At 43.2% G+C, this 23491-nt stretch overlaps 2 protein-coding genes across 2 annotated transcripts; one reads left to right on the top strand and one right to left on the bottom strand.

Annotated features, from left to right (window-relative positions):
- Positions 1 to 2063: 2063 nt before the first annotated feature.
- LOC115317244 lies at positions 2064 to 15065 on the bottom strand. Its single transcript, XM_029976838.3, has 3 exons — positions 14537 to 15065; positions 12267 to 12949; positions 2064 to 3455 (listed from the first exon to the last, which is right to left on the bottom strand). The coding sequence occupies exons 1-3, from the start codon at positions 14652 to 14654 to the stop codon at positions 3363 to 3365; spliced, it is 894 nt and encodes a 297-aa protein (XP_029832698.2). The 5' UTR covers positions 14655 to 15065; the 3' UTR covers positions 2064 to 3362.
- LOC115317245 lies at positions 2472 to 2931 on the top strand. The gene is made up of 2 exons (XM_040205833.1): positions 2472 to 2614; positions 2799 to 2931. The coding sequence occupies exons 1-2, from the start codon at positions 2472 to 2474 to the stop codon at positions 2929 to 2931; spliced, it is 276 nt and encodes a 91-aa protein (XP_040061767.1).
- Positions 15066 to 23491: the final 8426 nt, after the last annotated feature.

Genomic DNA, 23491 nt, shown 5'->3' with positions numbered 1-23491 from the left:
ATCTCTAACGAGCTGTACGCGATCGCTCAGCACTCGAAACTACGCAAACCTCGCCACCGTTCACCTTTGAGGCTTTGTCTGTTACGCTACAGGCAGCGTCCCGAAAATACATAATAGCTGCGCTTCTGTTAAAGGCCCACGACCAGGCTCGAGATTCTGCAAGGCAGAAGATCCTCCTCACCGAGGTGGAGGAGGAGACAGGCAACCATGGACAGGGAGAAGGGGGGAGGAGGAAGCGGGGGAAAAGTGGAAAGCGCGTACTGGTCGTCGTTCTTTAAAATACCCATAAGCTGTGCAAGCGTTCAGTCCAGTGACTAAGCACCTTTCGCCGGGGTGATCAGCACCGAGATGGTCCGAGTGCAGCCGACACTACGAGCAAATCGGATCGATCGTGCGGCGCCAAAAGTGCAACGTGACGGCCTACGTCACCTTTCTGCGCCTCTGTGTTGTCGCCCTGGTCAATCAGATCAAGCGCAGACTTGACATGTCGTGCTCTCCAAATACACGTTGTTCTTATGTTTTTTTCGCGGCCCATTTGTTTGCTCCAATTTTGTTGCAAGATGGAAAAAATGAATGGACTCCAACTTGCGCGGCGACCTTAGGCTCCGCATGCTCGCATTTTCTGTTTAGGGAAAGCGAATTTGTGGTCGCCGTGGATTCCAGGCATCTAACTGCTAGTGATTCCACTCGATTCGGCGCAATTTGCGTTTATTGCTATCCCGATTACTAGTAAAATCACACTTCCAGTGCATAAAGTAGGCGATATAATCGCGCGAACAAGAATAAGCGACGGCGCGGGGCTTCAGAACACAACAAACGTATTTTACCATTGCTGGATCGCCTGCCCACGCCAGCCCTCCAGCATATGAGACCATTACTATAATTCATCTGGAAGACTCCGAGAAAGCTGCAATTTTTATTAAGCCTTCCTTACAGCTGAACTGATGTTGTGTTGACCACAAGATGTGAATTTTCCCGCTAAATTTAGCGGGGAAACTGAGTTGACGTGTCGGTCACGTGCCATCAGTTTCCCTAAGGTGTCCAGGTCACGCGACGCCACTTTCCCGCCAAATTTAGCCGAGTGTTGGCGTATGGGGCACGTGACGTCAGCTTTTCCCGCCAAAATTGAGCGGGTAAGACTGAATTAGTCCGTCATGTCATCAATTTTCCCTCTAAATTTAGCTGAGAAACTGAATTCATGTATAGGCCTCGTGATATCGATTTCCCCGCCAAATTTAGCACGGTCGGACAAAACTTTGGGATTGGGGGGCTTCCGTTAAAAATCATTTCGTGCTTTGAAAAGCGCACGTACGGGCGCATTCGCTGCGCGCGATTGGTTGGTTCCGTCGGCGATAGCGAAAGCCCAAAGACGATAACGAGCGCCGTGACGATGCACATTTGGATCTGCTCCACATGGACCGTAGCGTCGGCTGCGCTAGGACTTCGAGTGAACCGGAGTACAGGGTTCCCACCCAGAAATGTAGGTTTCTTTTTTCTTACCTCAAAACTAAGTTATGCATTACTGAACACTCCTTCTCCGCTTATGTGTAGCCCAATAGACCAACTCAATTCACCGACGTCACGCCACTGCGGTGGCGCTGCTGTCGGTACTGCGCACGCGCAGCGCCCACACGCGGTGTGGGCAAGGCGGGCTTGTTTCCAACACCGTGTTGGTGTATAGCGGCGCCAAAGTTTCGGAACCGTTACTTATCAAAAAAGATATATCCAATTTTTTTTTTCTTTTAGCGGGAAAATGGCGGTTGATAGATACACGCAGTTGAATGGCGCCAGTCACCGAAACCGGGACTCCATTTTCCCATTGAAATGTTCAGAAAATCGCCTATAACTTTTGACCGAGATAACGGCTCGAACCGCTAGGACTACATTTTGGCGGAGAATGGACGTTCGGTAACGCGTAGTTTATTTTTGCAGAAAAAAAAGAAAAAGAAAGAAACCTGAATTTTATTGCTCTTCTGACATCTTTTTTTTTTTATACTTTCGGTTAATTTTTGCACCATTTCCAGCGCAGAACCGCAACAAAATAATGCGCACACAGACACAGCTTCACTAATGTACATCCACTTTAATCGTGAAAACGGTTTCTTTCTCCTGCGTCTTTACACGTCCATTGCATAATAACGATCAACGAGTCATTCCGTCTGCCACCACCCAACGGTTCTCGCGCACGGCACGTATACAATACGGCGATGGGGTCGTAAAAACGGCGCTGCAGCTGTAAAAACAAAAATGAAAAAAAAAAAAAAATGCACTGCAGTAAAGCGGTAGTAAATGACGCCCCCTTTGGGTTTCGTCGCCCACGACTCGCAGCTGCTTCATATATTATGGCACTCTACTTTGAGTACAATCTTTTTTTATTTTTTTGGCATTCACCACCGGAGTGCTCCAACACAATAAATGGATGTTGGGAGAGTGGGGAGAGGGTAAGGAACAGTCACTCTGCCCGAGCGAAAATGCACCAGGTTCATGTGGCTTTCCCGGTCAAGACATACCAGAAGGTGACTTTCCAGAGAATCATCTTGGAGACACTGCCTTTGCGAACAACGACCTACCCGACAATGATTATCTGGACGATGACCTTCCAGGGGATCACTTTTCAGAAGGTGGCCATGCCAGGAACCTACTAGAGAGTTGCAATCGGGACAATGACTCTATAAAGGATCCCCTCCTGGATGGTGACCTTCCAGACAATAAGGTCTGCCAAATGGCAAACATTTACCTTATGGGTGATGACCTACCAAACAATGATTATCTGGACGATGACCTTCCACACGCTGACCTTTCAAAAGGTGGCCATGCCAAGAACCTACCACAGTAGTAATCTGGACGATGACCCTTCAGAGGATCAACTTACGGAGGGCGACTTTCCAGACAGACATCTGGCAGACACTAACCTCGTGGGGCACACAATGATTTTAGGAGCAATGAGCTTCCCTGGGATGACCTTTCAGATGGTGGCCAAGCTGAGAACCTACACGACAGTGGTAATCCGGATGAGGACTTTCCATGGGATCACTGTACAGGCGGCGACACTGCTGATGATAACCCACCAAATGCAGATCAGCCAGATGCTTAGGATCGAGATGCTGTCCTCCCAGGTAACAACTATCAGGATAACAACTATCCATCCAGACAATGACCTTCCAGGATGTGGCCTTCCAAGTTAGCACTGCTCAGGTAAAGATCATACAAGTCACAAGTTCTGCTCAGAGCCTGACCATGGAACTGTTACAGGTTGTGACCATTCACAATGGAAACAGAACACTTTTTGAAATAAAAAATACAAATGCTCAATTCTAAAAAAAAAAAAAAAATAGAAAAAAAAAAGATTGAACATGGCAAGATTATATGCGGACACTAGGTCGAAGATCACGGTCACATGCCCAGGGTCGACCGACGAAATGGCCGCTGTACATCCTTGCCACTTGCACAGAGCCCTAAGGAGAGAAAAAGGAATGGATTATTATCATGGAACTGTGATAGCACATGTGACAAGTTGGCTTAGCTGGTACCTAAAACTAGGCAAGCAGCCATTTAAACAGTGAGTGTATACATACGAGAAAATTATTTGAACCTATTACGTCAACTGAAAATGATTTATTGCCCACTTCCAGCTTGGCTGAGATAGATAAGATACTGTAGAGCATTTCTCACCAGAAAAACAAGGTATTATGAGAGCTGAGGAATCAGAAATGTCAGACAACTTATAAATGTGCTCTCTGGTATGCTAAGACTATGGGTGGATATGGAGTTACTGAACATTGTTACACAGGTAAAACATACGTAACCTATTAACAATAATGTTAATTAATAGCAACCTACAATAACGTCCATAAAATATTCCTGCTAACTGTATGTTTGCACCTCGTAAAGATGGGACATGCGAAAAAACAAGCAGATTTCTAGAACACATAAAAAAAAAAAAAAACTTCCCCATTTGTCGAAATTGATAGTTCTAGCAGCATTTTAGATTTTCTCATATGTACCAAACATCCCCCCGGCCCGTCCAAGAGAGTCACTTCCTATTCATATCAATCTACTGACACCACCCACCCGGACGTAAATTTGTTGAGTCGCCTTAATAAAGTAACTTACCATCTCTTCACGTTTTTAAAGGTACTGTTTCCTTTAAACATAAGTGAGTGGTTTCTTCAATAAGGTAGCCAATATCTGCATCAAGATACCTCTTTTTGTTTGTTTCTATAGCAGCACTGAGCACTCCTGTTTCCAAATTTTGTGAAAGTTCTGCGGCACCAGAGAAATAAAAAAGTTACGACAATTATCAAAACTGCAGTATCTCAAGATGTTATCCAAAGGGGCTTACATACAATTAAGAAAAGGTTGCATTTGTCCAATATTTATAGGTCTGAACTTGTCCTTCACATTCAAAGTTTTTGTTTTCTTTTTTTTCTCGTAAAAGCACAGACAATTTTACATTTTACCGTGACAACCTTCCGAGCACACTGGCCAAAAGCCAAAAGTCAGCTGACCTTGGGGAAGTGCCGGACAACTCATGTCATATTGCAGGAAGGCAGATTTCATATAATCTTTCTATTCCTATGGAACTCTACCATCATTTTTCATTAATACCAAAGAAATAATGGCAGTGCTTCTGCATACATAAGAACACAATGGTGTGCCCCAGGAAGATGAACTATGTGACAAAAATGCATGCCGAATGCCTTTATAAGCAATCCTTTACACCTCACCTTCCTTTTTAAACATTATCAAGACCCAACTTACTTGCACAGAAGGTTATCTCTGCACTTAAGATTACAATGTCTTGAAGATTTTTGTGTCACCAATTCAAAGCTCAAGCATACACACATTGCACCAGGCAACTAATAAATGTAATAATCACAAAGGCAAAAACTGTCTTGCATTTTTATGATTCAGAATACCGGGAACCCACAATGAACACGCATTAAATGCCGTAAACTCATGCCTTGATGGTTTGTGTCAGACGGATTTCCCTAATCGCTGATACAGAGATATTTTGAAGCGGCATTTTTTCTGAACCCACTGTATTCTTAAGCCTATTTCATTTGCTTAAATAATAAGTGACGCACAAATCAATAAAACCCTAATACCAACAGCAAAAAATGAATTTTCTATTGATTCCCAAGTTTAAATTTGAATAGAGACCCAGGGCCTACTGCAAAATCATGCAAAATATTGAACCCAACCACAGAAAGCCTTACATGCATAACTTATGCAAACTATGGATTCAAAGAACCGCATAAAGCCGAAATAATGCAAATAATTCATTGAAAAATACAGATATGTACGAACATATGCAATCATCAATAATTTAAACAATGCATTGAATGAATCGCAGAAATATGCTAAATGATGTCCCAACAAATGCTTACCTGATCCAAACCATTAATCTTTGCAAAGATATCATGCCAACTGCCACATGCATCAAAGAAAATAAAACAGACGAATCATAATCTCTTTATACAGGATCATTAAGACTGGCGTGCATAGTAAAGCAAGATCCCAATTATAAATGTGCTCCCCAGCCCTCATCGCAGGGCTAGTCATCAAGCTCTTGGGGAACATCAACACAATCACCGGACTGTGCCATCAATTAAGTCGTAATCGTCTGCAAACAACTGCTGCCGGGCGACTGGGAAAATGGCTTTGTTCGTCAGATATTGCTTGCTTAGTGCCAAACTTTATTAAGGTAAGTTATTAACTGGACTTCGCCGTCGCGAGGAATGACGGCTCCTGCATCAAGAAGGGCCCCTAGATCAAACAGCGTTCAGACCGCTGAGCAAGCAAAACAACTCAATGCACAAGTCCTTGTGCTCAAAAGAAAATGCAGGTGGAAAAAATTTTGCAAAAAATTATGATTTTGGGTTTTATGGTGTTTTAATATTTTTGAATCTTTATAATTGATGTATAAAAATAATTAGTGCCAGTTATGATCGCAAAACTAGCCAAATACGCATTTCAAGACCTCCAGGCAACCCAGAACGGCAGGAATTTGAGCCATTTTTCTGTGTGGCTCTTCAAGTCGTCCATTATCATATTTACGTAGACAGGTAGGCACAACCGTCTCCTCTCCATCGCTGTCTTCTGTAGTTTCAATTTCACATAAAAACTTATTAACAAAATATTTTTTTCTGCACAGCGAAAATGTACAGCTACACATCATGGTAACATTCATGAGTTTTTCTTTTTATGCAATTTTGAGGCATCTTCACAGTTTCTGCACAGAATATTTCTTCTTAATGTTGTCCCATCACCAACAAATTTGGCATGCACATACTTCAGAATATGTAGAATGCAACTATATAGGTTTGGTGAGAATGTATATTTTTATTATATTTATGAAAACAACTAAGAAGCTTCGTGTGTTCGTCCGTTTTTTTATCGTTCCCCATCTCAGGGTTTACAAGATGACGATTGATTACCAGCTTGCCTGCACTCTCTCACTGCTTACAATTAAGAAGCTTTTTTTTAGACCCTTAAAATGTCATTTTTGCTACGTGAAAAAAGCATCACACACATTATTTTTGATGGTCATTGCACTTAGTGGTTTAATATGAGTGAATCAGCTTATTTTACTAGGCTTTTCTTAGTGTATTGCCATGCCTCACGTGTGCACAAGAACATGGCTTTTTCTTCATGTACATTGCATCGAGAACCTACCAAGACAAGCTATATCAAATCCAACACTAGAATTATAGAGAGGAGACTAAGTACCATAAACTGTACAAATTTCATTTTAACATCGTCAATAAAAAACAATAAAAAAATTCAAACAGGAGCATGTCTCCTTAACTTTCTGTTACCTGATCAGAGCTCTGAGCACTATTCATTGCGGGACCACGCAACAAACAGTTCAAGTGACCATTGCACTATACGGATAAATGCATCGCAACACTTCTAAGGAGCACAATGGTGATTTGTATACAACAGGCACGAGAAGATGGCTTCCATCTCTCGAATATTTGCGACTCCAATGCTCTATAGATGGCGGGGCGGTAGTTGAAAAATGGAAGAAATGGAAATATACTTTTCAGAATTTTTCGTGCACCTGCTTTGCTGCCGCTGGCCAGTGTGTTTGAATTAATGTATTTGTCTACAAATGTGAAGCAATCAGGGCAGGAGCATGTCACAGTTGACGGAGATGTTGATGTAACTAGAAAAATGAACACATTCATTGTTAAAAAGTGCGAAAACCTGTTTCATGCTAATTTTTACAAGTGGCAGAGCACTTTTTTGGGTGCCTGCCAAGTCATTGTGAGTGGCAAATGATCATTTTAGCCGAGGTCACACTGGTCATACATTATACGTAGGGTTTGGAGTTTTCGGTTTTAACCGATAAAAACAGATAAAAATACGCCGAATCCATTTTCGGAAATTCGGTTTTAACCGAAAAAGGTCAGTTTTTAGGATCGGCACTTCCGATTTAAACCAATAAAAACCGATAAAAGTATGTCGATTCCATTTTTTAAAATTCAGTTTTAACCGGAAAAGGTCACTTTGACCTTCATTCGTACCGCAGAGCCGTGGCGAAAAAGTGGAACGACAGTGTCTATCGAAATGAGTCCGAATGTATGGGATACACGGATGCCATCACGACGTTTTGGTTTAATGTACGCATCATCAATCGAAGCGTGATGTGCGAAATGCCCCATGACTCCGCCATGGATGGAGGAATTTCCTGAGGGGGGGGGGGGTCAGGTGTTGGTCAGCGTAGCATATGTCTAGGAACACCCCCCCCCCCCCTCCCCTTCTTTTTACGCCCTAAATTTTACACATGCAGAAATCAAGAGGGGGGTCAGGAAATCCGCTCCTGTGTACGAGCATGTTTTCAAACTCGTTGTAAGGAAGACTGACTTGATGCAAGCTCTGCATGTGGTGTTGTGCCTCAAAACGTTGCACCGTGTCTCTTTTGGTGGTCACAATTGGTTGATTAATCGGCCGATCTTGGCTCAGGCAACGCTCCATCTCATCAGCCTGCCCGTGCCCAGTGTTAGCGTTGAGAGAGCATTTTTGAAGCTCAGGGTCATATTAACAGTAAATAGAGAGTGTGAATCAACGAGAACATGCGAAAGTATGTGTGTGTGTACTATAATAAGATCATGTAATCCGGATGTGCAGAAGGTAAAGTTCCATGTTTTTTGGGCATAGGCTTCATATATAACTTGCCTCTACTTCTGTTTTTTTTTTTTTTTGTTTCTTTTACAGTTGCACACATTTGCCAAATAAAGTGTCAATTTCTTTTTCAATGCATCTGTGCCGCTATTTTTTGAGTGATCACAAATATCAGAGCTACAAGGATCATCATATCCTGTGTACGTTGGTGTTTATTTTATATTCACCGAAAAAAGCCAATAAAATTTTGTGGAAATAAATATACGTAAAAAAACAAACAGAAAATATGATTTTAAAATAAACACTGCAAAAAGCACGCCGAATTTTGAGAAAATAGGAACCGAAAACGCGGAACCCTAATTATACGTAAGACAGTCTACAAACACGAGGCACAGCACTATCAGAGGTTCGAATGCCGCATGCCAGGTTTTCTCCTTGAACACATTGCCACGCAGCATTTGATGCACGGATCTCGTGGTGACACACGTTCGAATCTGTATGCAGACTGCCTTTTGTATGATGTATTCGTGGCGAGAAGCTCGCTTGGAGCACTTGTTTTCTCCAATGTGGGTAGTGCACATACTACCCATGAATTATGTTGCAGTATTAATAGTACATCGAAGCTTGGCATTGCACCTGCTCGCACAAGCGGAGGAAGTTGAAGCATTCTTACTCGTTACTCTGGGTTGTGAAAAATTTTACCAGATAGCGATACCGAAACTTCTTGCAGCAAATCGGCAGTGCGACCCCGGCTTTAGGGTGATGAGGGTATTGTGGTGTCTGCACTGTGCCTGGCAACTAGTGCTCTAAAAGCGAGCTGCGCAGGGTGCCGTGAAGCTCCAGAAGAGCAGCGTTCACACTGATGTATCTGTGTACGAGGCAAATAATGCAGGACACCGTTGCGGTTTTTGTGTATTTTCAACGCTATCAACCTGCGCCATGGTTACTAGAAGGCCATTTTAGTGCACAGTGTGAATGCAGGCTACCTTACGGTGCAAGACTGCAGACTGTATATCACGTTGCGCCTTCGAAGCATGATTTTCAGCGCACGACAGGGGTGTTGCTGTACCGCGTTACCGGAGCCTTTGAAGCGCACGCCCGGGTGATTGCGGCATGCGGAACTCAATAACGGTCACTGTATATTACCACCTGTGTATGTTATTCGTACTGTCGTGACCTACCTCGGCAAAACTGCCCATTCTAAGTACTCGTCACGAACTGCTGGCTTGCACAGATGCCCCTATGAATGCTGCGAGCATTCTTCATTTGCCTTTATAATTACCTGAAGGCGGGTACACACAGTCTGTCTTTAGAAAGTACTTTCATGAAACAAACAGTCCTGATCCTTTTAACAGCCTTTCAGCAAGTAAAATGCGAACCCATCCAAAGTGTCAATCGCTCGACACACCGTTGAGCAAGCACCTTTCTTTTACCTTCGGGAAACAACAGACTTTTTGTAGATCGTACCCAAGAGCTTTGCACTAGTGCTAGCATGACCTTTTGTCATTGATTGAGCACAAATTGAGCCGACAACCACAAGACCCGATATCCACAGCGTATGCGATCTACTAAGTCTCCAACTAAATGAGACGTCCCAGTCCCTTGGTGCAAAGTTGTTATGAGGCAGAACAGAATTATTATTTTAGTGAACTCACTTTTTTGTTAAAACTGCATAATGCACAAACATGCTGTCCAAAAACCATGCGGTAACAGCAGCACTTAGAACGACACTCCCTGCCACCGTTTCCGCTCCTCTGGTTCTTTGTTCATCAGCAAGAGGGCGAGTGGGAGTTGCAAATACGACAAATGCTTTCAGCTTCAGTACAGAAATTTAAGGCAAAAGACTAGCACCAGGTTTATCCATAACATACACGACAAAACCTTGATGATGTAACAAAGCAAATGAAAAACACAAATATTTCTTCCTACCTCGCATCATTTGCACATGAAACATTTTAACATGGAGTATCACCACTCGGTGATTGACGACTGCTCTTATCAGAATGATTCAAGTGACTCCTTTTGAGTGTTGCTTTTGTATTAGACAGCCTTGTACAGCACTGTCAAAGGGTAAAATAGTTGAGAGGAATGGTGTTTGATGTTGCTATCAGTAGCAAAAACCTAGTGCAAACATTCTCTCAAAAAGCAATTCATTCACTCATCATAACTGGAATCACCACAAAGTTCCAGAAAGCCTGAGAAGGGGGGTGGTTTGTTTTGAGTTTACATGTTTATGCCCTGTCCTTTCATTGCCTCCGCATACAATGTTTCTACAGCTTAGCAACATTGTATAGATCAGGGGACTCAAACACGCAGACCACAAGCCGCGGCTCGCTGGGATGCGGCCTGCAGGCTACGAGCACTGGTTCCCATGTCTTAGGCGCTAGAAATGACATGTGCCACAGTGATCTCATCTTGTCGGTTCATTTTCGCTCAAAAAGTAGCTCTGCTATTTTCACATATTTTATACTTATCTGTGTTCCTCTGCCCTTTGTTTCGCATTGTTTTTTGCTTCCCAGCTTTTTACTTTGTGCAACGATTCCCTACTAGGTTGCAAGAAACTCTCGATCAGCGGGAGCAACCGCCAAAAGATAAAGCTACGAGCTTGGGATTCTGGCCTTCAAAAAAAATATCGCCATTAAAATACAATTTTGTATTTTGTATTCCTGAAATTGTCAGGAAAGCAAGAATTGTTAAAGTAACTGACTGTTTTTGAGACATATACTGAGCTTGGCTAATTCCTGAGTGAGTTGAACAATGGGAACGACACTACTTTCTCTCTAGTTCCATTCAAAGTGCCAGCACGTTGGCGGGGCGGTAACATTTTAATTCTTGTTATCACATCAGGTCATGGCCCAAACTAGTCATATAAACAAATCAAATCTAAAGATGTCACTGGCAAAACTGTTAGTTCATAAAAAGCATAGAGCACAAGATCTCCTCTCTGTAAAATCTCTTGACCCCCCCCTTCCCCCCCCCCCTTATCTTACGTTGGCCCTCAACGTTTCCGGTGTGGGCTATTTGGCCCTTACACTCAAATGAGCTTCAGACCACCGGTATAGACCAAGACAAACTGCCAACATGATGGCATACTGGCATCATAATAGATCCCACCGTACATCAGCCCTGGGGTAAGCCCCACAACAACTCTGGGCACCTCACACAATCTTCTAACTACCTTTGACTTAAACTATGCGATATGTTGTGTGTCTACTTCTAGAGTGAGCACATGCCTGTTTGGAGAGTGAAGCAGACTGCTTGAAAGAGCTAAGCTTCTTGCCGAAAATTCCGGACACAACTGTGGGACTTTCTAAAAGATCAGTGTTTCGAGTTCTGCATACCAGCTCATCACTCAGTTAACGCGGACACTCTACTACAAAATGTTGAATATTATGGTACATATTGCAACGTGCTGAATGCAAGAGTCAGCAAACTAATTGCTGAAAGAATACAGGCAAGGCACACAAACTTCGCCTGCCGTGACCTAGAGTCAATTAACAACTGAGTATTCCAGTCCCGTTGTGTCTGAACGGGATAAGGAATGGGGTCCAGCAACTGGCTGCTTCCAGACTATAGTTGTCAGTCAAGTCAGCCAAATTGACCCCGCCCAAGACATTCAATGCTACACCCTTTTGTTCCCTTTGAATGTGAGGTATGTTATTTGTTTTCTTTTAGAGCGATGCATTTTCTACCTTTGCTTGAAGACAAGCTGCTCGCACTGTACAACCTGGCCCCTTCGTTGGACTCGTAACTCCTAAGAGGTGTTGGCCAAGACACTTCTAAGTGTTTGCAAATCAGACTTCTTATACTAAAAGGTCTTATTCGGTGGTTTCACTTCGATGATAGTTGTCCTTTCAATTGACAGTGAGTTTCGGTGCCTCTAGAATATTTGGCGACTCCATCTTGCACCGCCCAGATGCGGTGACTTTGTTATCGTAAATCAGATGCAGCCAGGAGAGAATACAGAATACAAAAGGCTTTATGCAACAGGCATACTCAAATTCTGTAAGGAAATTGGACCTTGCTCACAACAGCATACATGAACATCTGGTTTTTAGAACTCAAACTGAAAAACTAGCACAAATCTCACACCACTGTTCCCGATTCCCTCATCTCAAAACAAAGGTAAAACTCACCACAAACTTCCTCTTGAGTCCTGGCTCCTGGCGGAAGTACACCAGGGCTTCGCTGGGAAACCTCAGCAGTGGGGACACTGCCAGCTCAGCACTGACCGGTTCCTCGCAGTTCTCGTAGAGCGTGACTCGCTCCGGCGTCACCGTCACCCCAACCCAAACCCAACCTAACGACTTCTTCTTAGTTGCGCCGGCAGAGGCAAGTTTGAACTTGACGTGCCGCACGTTTGCCGAGTTCAGCTGGAAGCCTTCCACGTCTACTGTCTGCTCCAACTCCTCGGCACCGTCTGCAAGACCGTACCGTGGTCCGTCTCCAAAGTCCAGCTTCGGAACTTCCGACACCGAAGTTCCTGGCTTCCTCACTTCGTCAGGCACGGTGTACGAGAGGACGAACCGCCGAGTCCTGAAGTTGATGGCGACCTGCAGCAGCGGAGACATCTTCCCTGGAAGGTGGACGCTGAACAAGGTGGCCACGGTTCGGCGGTTAGGCTTAGCGACAAAAATGGCCGACAGGGCATTGCTGGAGACGAGGTGGTCCCTGAACTTCTCTTCGGGTTCCAGCGGAATCTGGACTACGTTGAGACCGGAGAATAGTTTCCAGGCCGGCAAGTCAGCAATAGGACCCGCCGTTTGGCCGACGCCTTTCTGCGAGTCGCTGATGTTGAGCATCTTGAGCAGGTCGAGCTCTGCATGAGAGCAGACAATTTCTGAGAATCCATGCAAATCATATCAAAAGGTATACTAAACCAATCACAAGGAGACATGCACTTTTGTAATGTTGTTTCCTGTGAATTCAGGGAAAAGGAGGGCAAGCTTCCGAAATAGTAGCAGCGATACAATTAGAGAGGGTTGAGACGAGAACTGCGGCCCGAAGCATAAGGTCAGCCCTGGTCCGATCTTCTAATGGCTTGCCAGGTTGCCGAGGCTGTTCAATGTACTCAATTTCTCCAATACTGAACATATTTTTGCACAGCCAAAACACCATAGATAAATGTCTATACGATTTATATTTATTTAAATTAATTTTATTGCTGCAAATACTGGTCACTTCGAGGTTGGCACTTGTCCACCTTCTCGGCAGACTCCCCTTGAACCAAACGCCCCCGCACCACCTGCATGGCAGCAACTCCATACTCCGCTGAACCACTTTTTGGGAGTGCCTCACATCCATGCCTGGACAGCCAATTCCAGCTTATTAATGATTGAAAAATGACATCCTTGGAGGGGTTTTTTCATGCCACTTGTAATGTGATGACCACTAAGGTTATGGCAAGCCCATACCCATGCACGAACAAACGTCCGACTGGCCGTGACATGCCAAAAAGACAACTGAATTCGATCAGACAACGGAAATCACGGCCTCATGTGAATGCATACGACGCAATGATTGACCAGCGCATGATGGGGTTTGGCTGTCTTTCTGACATGTCATGGGACCAGTCGGGCATTTGATTGTGCTTGAAATGGACTGACCGGCCCCCAGTGGTTATCTGTTGGGTGGCATAAAAAGATTTAAACAAAAGTCTGTAAAGACATTATTTTGCGGTCATTAATAAGATGGAAACAGCTGTCCAGGTGTGGGTCTGAGGCTCCCCCAAAAAGTGGTTCCAGCAGGGCACATAGAGGCTGCCACATACATCTGGCTCCTGGGGGATTTTGTCGACAACGTGGACATATGTGCCGACCTGCAAGTGACAGGTATTTGTAGTAAAAAATTAAGAGTAAATAAATATGGCATGTTCCTCGTAGTTGCACAGTTCCTTTCACACAGATACTAACTGGGTCGGTGTGTAGAACACCAGAGTAATTGTTTTACAATCAACGTCTCCGGTTAGGCATTGTCTGTTGCTTCTAAGATGCATTACCATATTTGTCTTGTTAACCTCAGGGCAACTTTCGGATCCTCCTCCCGTGATGTCGAAGTAGGAGTCTGACCAAATTTACGTTAGGTTCCTCGAACGAAAGAACCGAAGTAAGCAGTCGGCTGACACTGCAAACCTGACATACTGTAAACAAACAAAGAGAACAACCCACTGATGACGTGGTTATGTCGATGTATGCTACAAATCATCCGGTATGCTACAAATCATCCGAAGATAGGCCCAGCGCATCGAAGTCAGGCGAAATTATTAGACTAAATTCTATACTGCACACAAACAAAAATGGAGAGGGTAAGCAAGCGAAGCCTGCTCAATTTTGGCTTTCTAATTCTGTCTTCGGTTCAATATGTTGGCTTCAAAAGCGGGGACGCTCCAACGAAGGATAAAACTCACCGATAGCATCCTCTTCAAGTCGACTTCCGAGCTCGGTCGCATCCGCATTTGCAACCGCGTCGACGACACACCACAAGACGCAGCTGACGGCCAAAACGTTTCGGAAATTCACCAGCATCGTGATTTAGCTCCGATTGTCGCGTGAATCAATTGCACGGAAGCACCGTAAACTAAAGAAAAAGAACATACGGCGGAAATGAACCAATTTCGCTGCAATAAACGACGGAGCCAAACCCGTTGAAGCGGTAGGCCGCTAGTCCCGGATTATATCAGCCGCGAAGTACGCATCGAGATTTGCTTGATCCAGGAGGGATTAGCCGAAGTTAAGAGTCTCGATTTGTACTTGCGGCCGCACATAGACCCTGGGCTCGCGCTGGGGCCCCATGTGGAGCGTCCGATCTCGTTGGGCGACGCACGCAGGAAGGATTTGGAAATTGCTTCGCGTGAAAACGGAAAGACGGGGGAGACTGAAGAAAAAATCGACGCGCCGCCAGCGAGCGAACGGCGTCGACTGCGCATGCGCGCTCCTGAAGGCGACGGCCGCGCCAGCGCTCGCAATCGGCTGCGGTGGAAATGCAAAACGAAAAGCAAACGTGAAAAATGAGCCGGGCGGCGGGCGCACCCGCTGAAATCGGCCGCACATGGTGTTAGATTTTTGTTTTTGTTCTTATTTTCTTTGGCATGACTTTGAGGACAACGCTGACGGCATGGTCTAAGAGGCGTGCATATTTCGGATATATTTAGGGCAGCACTGTAGTCTGACTGAAGCCCATCATAATCATAATCGATTACATATTTTGTGGTGTCGATGAATGACGTCGTTATACAATCGGGGTTATGAAACTAATTAAGACGGTGTAATTAACAAAGGTAGTAGCAGTAAAACTCTATAACGAATAAATATTGTAAATTCAAAATAACTAACATAAAGCGCACAGCAATTGATATTTAGTGTGGGCAGGGTGTCACAAACGAAAATTTAGTCTTTTTTACCGCAAAAATAAACTAGGCACCGCCGAACGCTCATTCTCCACCCAATGGCAGAGCTAGAGGTCACAACCAGATGCCAAAGTTTCAGCCCGATCCGACAACTTAATCAAAAGTTATAAGTGATTTTCTGAAATTTTCAATGGGAAAATGGCGGCCGACGGAGTTTTCAAACACATGGGGTTCTATGGCACCACAAACCGAAACCGGGCAGAAATGGACTCCATTTTCCCATTGAAATTTTCAGAAAATCACATAACTTTTGAATAAGGTATCAGATCGGGCTGAGACTTTGGCATCTGGTTGTGACCTCTAGCTCTACCTTTGGGCGGAGAATGAGCGTTCGGCGATGCCTAGTTTATTTTTGCGGTAAAAAAAGGCCGTGTAAATTTTCTTTTGTGACACCCTGTATAACTTTCTTTCACCAGCTCGTATGTGCTCTATCCCCGTTTTGAATAAGTTAATCCTTCTCATGCGGAACCCAAAAGCTTTTTTGCAGTTTCCAATCGAAATTAATTCTTGTCCTCTGGGCGATGCCGTCATTGAGCCGAGTGTCCCCAGACGGAGTTCTTAGCCACCGGCTGAGAGTGACACCATGGCACGACCAGCGCCCTCTAGACACAGCCGTCGTGTTCAACCTCAGGACGATACAGTGCGTTCCCGACACAGCCGTCATAACCGTCAGGTAAAAAATGGGAAGTGACGTTTGATTGGGACAGCTCCTGCCATGGACTTCTTTCTGACGCCCATTGTACCTCCTTTTTTTTTTTTTTTTTTTTTTTTTTTTTTTTTTTTGTATGTACGCACGCAAAAATTTGATAAGAAAAAAGAAAAAAAAAAAAAGAGAGACAAACGAAAAAGAGCGTTCCGATCTCGGGCCAAAACTTTAACCCAATCAATCATGTCTCGCTTTCGGAATGACGCAAAAGCGCAGTAAGCAGCAGAACTATGGTAGAATTCCAGACCTGAAGTGAGCTCGTCTCACGGAAGAAAACAAGCGAATATAATAAAGTCAAATGCACGTGGAGTGAGAAACAAAACAAAGTAGAAAACAAAATAAAAAAGTAAAAATAAAGTTTGGACGTTTTATAGCTTCTCTGCGTGTCTCTCTTCTGTTTATTGTTTTTTTTTTTTTTTGTTTCCTCGTCTGCTGCCGAATGTTGCAGACGATAGATTTCTCCCGAGGCAATCGTCTTGGAGGAAATTGAACAAAAAAGCTAAAAAAAAAGAAAGAAAGACGGAGATACTAAACTATAGCATACGACGCACAAGCACACATCACATAGGGGGGGGGGGGGGGGGGTCCAGCTAAGAAAACTAGGCAACGAATGGACGAGACCGAAGAAAGCATAGAGTCGTTCCAAGGCAAACAGACCGGCGAATCAAAGACGTGTCCCTAATCCAATATATTGCAGCTCGTATTGGAGCAAATTGAGTTCAGCCCGGCACTCTTTCTGTCACCGCCCTGACACGGTTTCTCGTCTCCCATGCGCCTGTTACTTTTGATATAATTTGCAAGGAAAAAGAAATTGCCGACGGTTGCATACAGCACAGATAAAATAAGCACGGAATAAAAACAATAAAAAACGAAACGTCTATTCCTTTCTCTGGGCAATTCCCCTTTCAAAGGCGCCTCTCGTCCACAGATTTTAGCTATAAAACAAACAAACACGCACACGCACGCGCACAGATACACACGAGCTCGAGCGCACACACACAGAAAAACAACGCACAAAAGGCTATAGCGTTTATACACCAACCTCTTTCAAGCCTCGTCAGGGACACGCTTTCCCTCTTCTTTTCGGCGTACCTTATGTTTGGTGGCTTAACCCCCATGGAACGTATTTTCGCTCACGTAGATTAGAATGTACGTGTTTGACTTTAAATCACTTTTCCTTTTCTCTTCCTACTTTAGCCTGTCCGTCCCTCGCCTCTCAAGCGTGGATTGAGTGGGAACGCTACCGCGTAAACCGCGCTGCCGTTTAGTTGAACGACTCCATAAAACGGATATTTTCCGTTTTACTTTTTTCGAAAGGAGACACTCAACGCGATTGGACGCGGCGGCGTCAACTTCAACACAACGTTTTAGCGTAGCGGTAGCGCGATACAAAGGAGTTTTAGTAGAAGGTTCTTTGAGCATTCATCGTATCGTTATCACGTGATGTCATCGGAGGTATCGAGACAATAGGGAGTTTTAGGGAACCGTTTTTGAAGATCCGATACGGTACGGAGGGTCCTCATGTACGAACTGCGCATGCGCTATCAATCAATTAATTGAACACAATTTGATCTTATGAACAGAAGCAAGGGAAAATGTGCAAGTAGGCATAATTTCCAACAAAAAGCAACAGATCTTCAACAATTATACGATAACAAAAAAAAAAAAAAACGCATTCAGCCGGAGACAAGCAAATGCAGACAAACTCCTATATAAAAGGCAACATTAAGAGATGAACAAACGGAACTAAAAGACGAGTGTGTAAGCGCGCCTGTTACATTAAAAAAAGAAAGAAAGAAAGAAAGACGGACACTGAGAGTTTGCACGAAGCTCGGCCCTAAAAAAAAAAAGTGTTTCGTCGTACAGATGATTGCTTAACATCTGCCTTGCCCTTAAGGTTTATTCTGCGGGTGAGATCTCTGTGGCCATGCAAAAGTGCAACATGATTTAAGTGGGCTTGTCCCATGTTTGACCTCTAATACATTTTTATGCGACGGAGAGAGGAAAACGGTCTTTCTGGACGTGCATCATGTGACAAGAATAGTCAATGCAATTTTAACCAGCTTAGCCATTTCCCGCAAGAAGGCCCTTAACTCTTCGCAGTTAGCGATCGAGAATACATCTATAACACCCTGAAATCTGCTGATAGGTATACACCTTTGCTTCGCAATATCAGTGGGCATATCGCGGTGCAGCTGAAGGCGTCCAGGCTCAAGGTCTGTTCCGTAAAACTCACAGAGGTATCTGCTGTCTTCTTCATCCGTTACAAAGCACTCAATGTGAACGCCTTGTAACAGCGAAGATTGTACCACGTCAACTGCCTCATAGAACCGCTGTCGATACATGTCATCAAAGAAAGGTGTACATATCCATTACCATATCGGCGAGGAGTCTTTGTTTCTCTTTGCTATGGAGCAGATGGTTCGTCAACGTCAAGCTCAGCTGCCCCTGCATATGTCTCGTTCCAGAACGGAGAAAACCCTTTCCTAAGTTCGACTAAACTCTCCCTAACGACTGTTATCATTTTCTCTGTTCGGTCAAATCTCAATGTCGGCATCTGCAATGCGATATTTAGTTTCCAACAGCGAAAACATTAGGAAGAGCAGTTTCAGCGTGAATTATGCGCCGAATTTCGACAACCCTTGCAGGAATCCGCTCGCCTTTGCCCCAGTGTCATTCCGCCTATCAGATATTAGGTGGTTGAAAAATACCATCAGCTCTCTATAATTAAGAAGGACTGACCGGAAAGAAGCAGCCCTGAGAGTCCATCTTGTGGGACACAATTTTCTCAAATTTGTATTTTCGCCTTCCTGTTGCATGCGCTTGAAAGAAACCGACACTTTTGGGGGAGAACGTTACAAAGCTTATGATATCAGTTATCATGCGCGCAAGTCACGACCCGTGTTCACGTTGGGGCTCAAGTCCTGCGACACAAGATTAAGGACAAATGATATACTGTGGACGTACAGCACTCGGGGTTTTTCCTGTTGCATGAGCGCTTGGAGCCCATTGTGCTGGCCCCTCATGTTTGCGGCACCATGCATCGTAACATTGCCCACGGCACATGTCAATCGGCAAGCTAAAACGGCAGAGTGTGTCTTTGAGAATGGCGAAGGGTGTGGTCGCTTTAGTGACCTGCTGCGTTATTAAAACCACAAAATAACTCGAAGTTATCTTTAACAATTCTAAAGCAAACCGATACCTGCTCTTCGACCGACATATCCGTTGTCTCATCCCTTATCACGGCAAAATGCCTTGTTTTGCGGACTTTGTTTGTCAACTAGCAAAGAACATCATGAGCCATAATTTCTAACAGTCCGTTCAAAATTTCAGGAGAAAGCCATTTGTACCCAGAACGGCAAAGCCAAGATTGTAGCGCTGGTATGTCATTTGCGCGTAGTTCTAGGAGCCTGCCTTACATTTCTTTCTCCATCATCATGGCCACGTACCGCTAGGCTTTGACAGGCCAAGCAGTGCAACGAAAATACTACGGCTAGAAGTGGCTTTCTAGCGTGCTTCATATTCTTTTGCTTTCCTTTAAAACACCAAGAAGCAACCTTTACACCCTTACCTACCTACAGATGATTTAGAGGCTAAGGCTGCCCGATGGAAATTGGGGTCCTCGTGGCTTCCTAATGAGGTATTTCTCCACTGTTATTTCTTAAACACCTTAAAAATGAAGAAAAAAAAAAGAAAAAAACAACAGGGTAATGCTGGCATTGATGATTCACGTACAGTCTTAACAACACCCCCCCCCAAAAAAACAACAACCTAGGCTTAGTTCTTGATTTGATGGTCGTTGCGTGCAACATAAACTTAGTCAAAGTCAAAATTGAACAGAAAATGAACAAATTTTAAATAAATCTAGGCGAGGTACGGATATCGTTACAATAGAGCACGTGCTCAACTCGCACCCTGCCTTAAAATCAAGGGTAAATAAAGTCATCGTAAAGCTCATCGTAAACAATATGTTCACATTAACGGGTATATACTCTTCAGATATCCAACCTATCATATCTGGCGTTCCACAAGGCAGCATTTTAGGCCCTTTTTTGTTCAATTTATATATGAATGACATCGTGAACGTAGATAAAAGTACCAAATATATCATCTATGCTGACGATACAAGTTTGTTTTTCACAGGTGTTTGCTGTGATGACTTAGCACGTAGAGAGAATCAAACTCTGCGGAAGTTTAGTAGTTGGAGCCAAGCTAACGCTTTAAAGATCAACGTGAACAAGGCTAAGGCAATTTATTTCAACCGAATAATAAAAATGCAACTATTACAATACATATTGTTTTGAATTCGAGAAAAATAGAAGTTTTGACGTACCAGTTTTAAGACACTTGGAGTTGTTTTCACGCAACGTATGACTTGGGATGAACATCTAAACCATATCTTGATAAAGCTGTCACGTGTGATTGGCATAATGTATCGTCACTAGGGATGCCGCGAACCACCCTAGGTTCGAAATCGAAAGGTTTCGATACTTTCGAACCGAACTGATGTTCGAATACGAAAGGTTTCGATATTTTCGACCGTACAGAGGTTCGAATTTGAAAAATTCCCAACTTTCCAAAATCGTGGGGTTTCGAAATCGAAAAGTTCGAAGCTTTCACGATTTCTAAAAGTTCGGGTTCGATTATTTCGAATATTTGTTTACTTGAGGTTCGATAAATTCTAAGATTTCGAACTTCCCTAATTTAAAATTCGAGAGATTCGAATGTTTCGAATTTCTTTGGACCTAAAATTCGAACGTTTCGAATTCTTAAAGATATAAAGTTCGATAAATCGAAGATTTCGAATTTCTTTCTACATAAAGTTCGAAAAGTTCGAAGGTTTCGATTTTCTTTTAAGGCTAAATCCGAAAAAAAAACTTTGAAGGTTTCTAATTTCTTTGAAGACCCAGTGCGCCACGTTCGAAGTCCGGTTTTCATGTTCCGCCACAGTTTCAGTTTCAAATAACGTTTTCACGCCTCACTGGTTTTCACGAAATCAGGTCTAGAAAAGTTCGGATGTAATATTTAGACTGCGCGAAGTTGGTTAGGCAATTAAATGAGACGACGAGTGTCCCGGATGTGCTGGAATATTTGCCAGTGTAGAGTGACGTGTGACAATAGATCAGTAATAGTGACCGCCAGCCCGGGGTGGTCATTAACGTGCATCACGAAGTAGGGATCCTACGAACGCACTGTTTAACGGTATACTCATCCAGTTTGAAACGGCCAGGGGCAGGCAGGTGGTTTGAAAGAAAAAGTGTAAGAAGACAGAAAAAAAAGGAACAGGACAACGTCTCAAATTCAACTCAACTGAGTTTGAGACGTTCTCCTGTAACCTTTTTTTTTCTTTCTTCTTACACTATTTCTTGCGAATTTCATTCCCAGTCTCGGGATTTTGCCTCATGATCAACATATCACCAGCTCGCCTGCACCTGGACAATTTTTTTGTTGTAATTGCTTTGGAGGTTTATTTTCTGTGGCGGAAGAAACGCCGAGCAAAAAGCACAGAAGCTGACGCAACTTGAGGTCGAGGAGCGTTCTACCATACCAGTGGCGTCGGAAGAGGAAAAACGGGGAGGAAGGGGGGGGGGGGGGGGGGGGGGGCTCCAGTCTCCCCCCCCCCCCCCTCCCAGGTATTTCGGACTGTTAAAGAAAACAATACGGGGAAAGAGGGCATGGTCCACCTTATTTTAATCTGAAGTTATTTACGCATGTGTATAGCTATACGGTCGCTCTTCACTGCATAAAAGATCGCGTAGATGGTCATTGTTAGAGACTCGTTGTCAGAATCACTCGTCACATGCTCGGTGGATCGGAAGTTCAAAGCTATGTCTTTTCGACCTAAATAACTGTGGCATTGGTAAAAAAATAATCAATAAATAAACATAACAATAAATGCAAAAATAAAAAGCTGGAAAAAAAAAGAACTATCAAGAACCCGCCGGAAGTGTTGTATTCTTGCATATTCAGAGGCCCAGAACTATGAAACAAGTTTCTCCTACCAAAATATGTCATGGCCAAAAAAAAAAAAAAAAAAAACACGTCCCAAAAACGTAAAACGAGAGAAAAATAATGTTTTTTATGACGTGCTGAATTTTAACAATTTTAGAAATCCCCCCCCCATGAGTTAATTTATTCCTCAACGTGAAAAAAACAATAAATACATTATTTTGTATTCTGCAGATGGTAATGATATGTACTGTCTCTGGTGTCAATTTAAATGCGATACCTCAAACAATGTAAGCCAAAAAATTACCAAGTTTAGGGCATAATTGCCCGTAGGTACATGTTTAAATATTTCTTCGAAGTTCGTCTTGAACAATAATCACATTTTAAGACGACATTTACCTAGGCTATGCATAGATCATTCTTAAAAAGTTTAACATCTCTACCATAAATAGCGTAGGAAGTTCAAAAGTTCGAAAAGCTTCGACTTTTTAGTGCAAGAAGTTCGAAAGTTCGACAAGCATCGAATTTTGCAGCCTAGTAAATTCGAAATTTCGAAAAGCGTTGAACTTCTTAGTTTAATAAGGTCGAAAATTCGACTTCCGTCGAATTTCTCGATATGGAAAGTTCGAAACTTTCGAAATCTTTCGCACCTTTCGAGCCGCTTCATTCGATCATCGAAACTTCGGTTCGAAAAAAGTTCCCGGCATCTCTAATCGTCACCGCTCTATCTTGCCAAAAAATGCTTAAATTGTTAGTCTATAACTCGTTATTTCTTAAAAAAATATACATTCCTGTCACCTCGTCTGGGGAAATACAATGTCAAATTTTAACAAGATACGTATACTACGAAAAAGATGCTGCGAATAATATGTAATGTTTCATATGATTACACTAGTAAACCTCTGTTCACCAAGTTAAATGTAATACATATTTACAATATCTATAAATATCGGTTATGTCTAAGTTATAGGTCTGAAATAAAAAAATAAAGTCATCAATCTTAGTGAACTAGCATCATTGTCACTGAAATCGGCAACATATATCACACTCGTAGCCTAGACAACTGGAAACTCCCCAGTTGTAGAACAACATATGGTGAGCAAATGCTATCCAACGTCCTTCCGACCCAACTTAATTACCTTAATATTAATAACATTGACTCCTTTAACATCAACAGTAAAATATATCAAAGAATTTTTCTCTTGTAGAGTGAATTGCGTAGCTGATATAAATATTCCACTCAACGTCCTCATTTATAAGTTACAGTTATATCCGTTGAAAATGAATTTAGTGAATAAGTA

Source organism: Ixodes scapularis, unplaced genomic scaffold (genome assembly GCF_016920785.2).
Source record: "Ixodes scapularis isolate PalLabHiFi unplaced genomic scaffold, ASM1692078v2 PGA_scaffold4__175_contigs__length_147842914, whole genome shotgun sequence".
In the NCBI taxonomy this organism is placed as follows: domain Eukaryota; kingdom Metazoa; phylum Arthropoda; class Arachnida; order Ixodida; family Ixodidae; genus Ixodes; species Ixodes scapularis.
The sequence above is the reverse complement of the archived record's forward strand: the minus strand, read 5'-3'. Positions and strand labels throughout refer to the sequence as shown.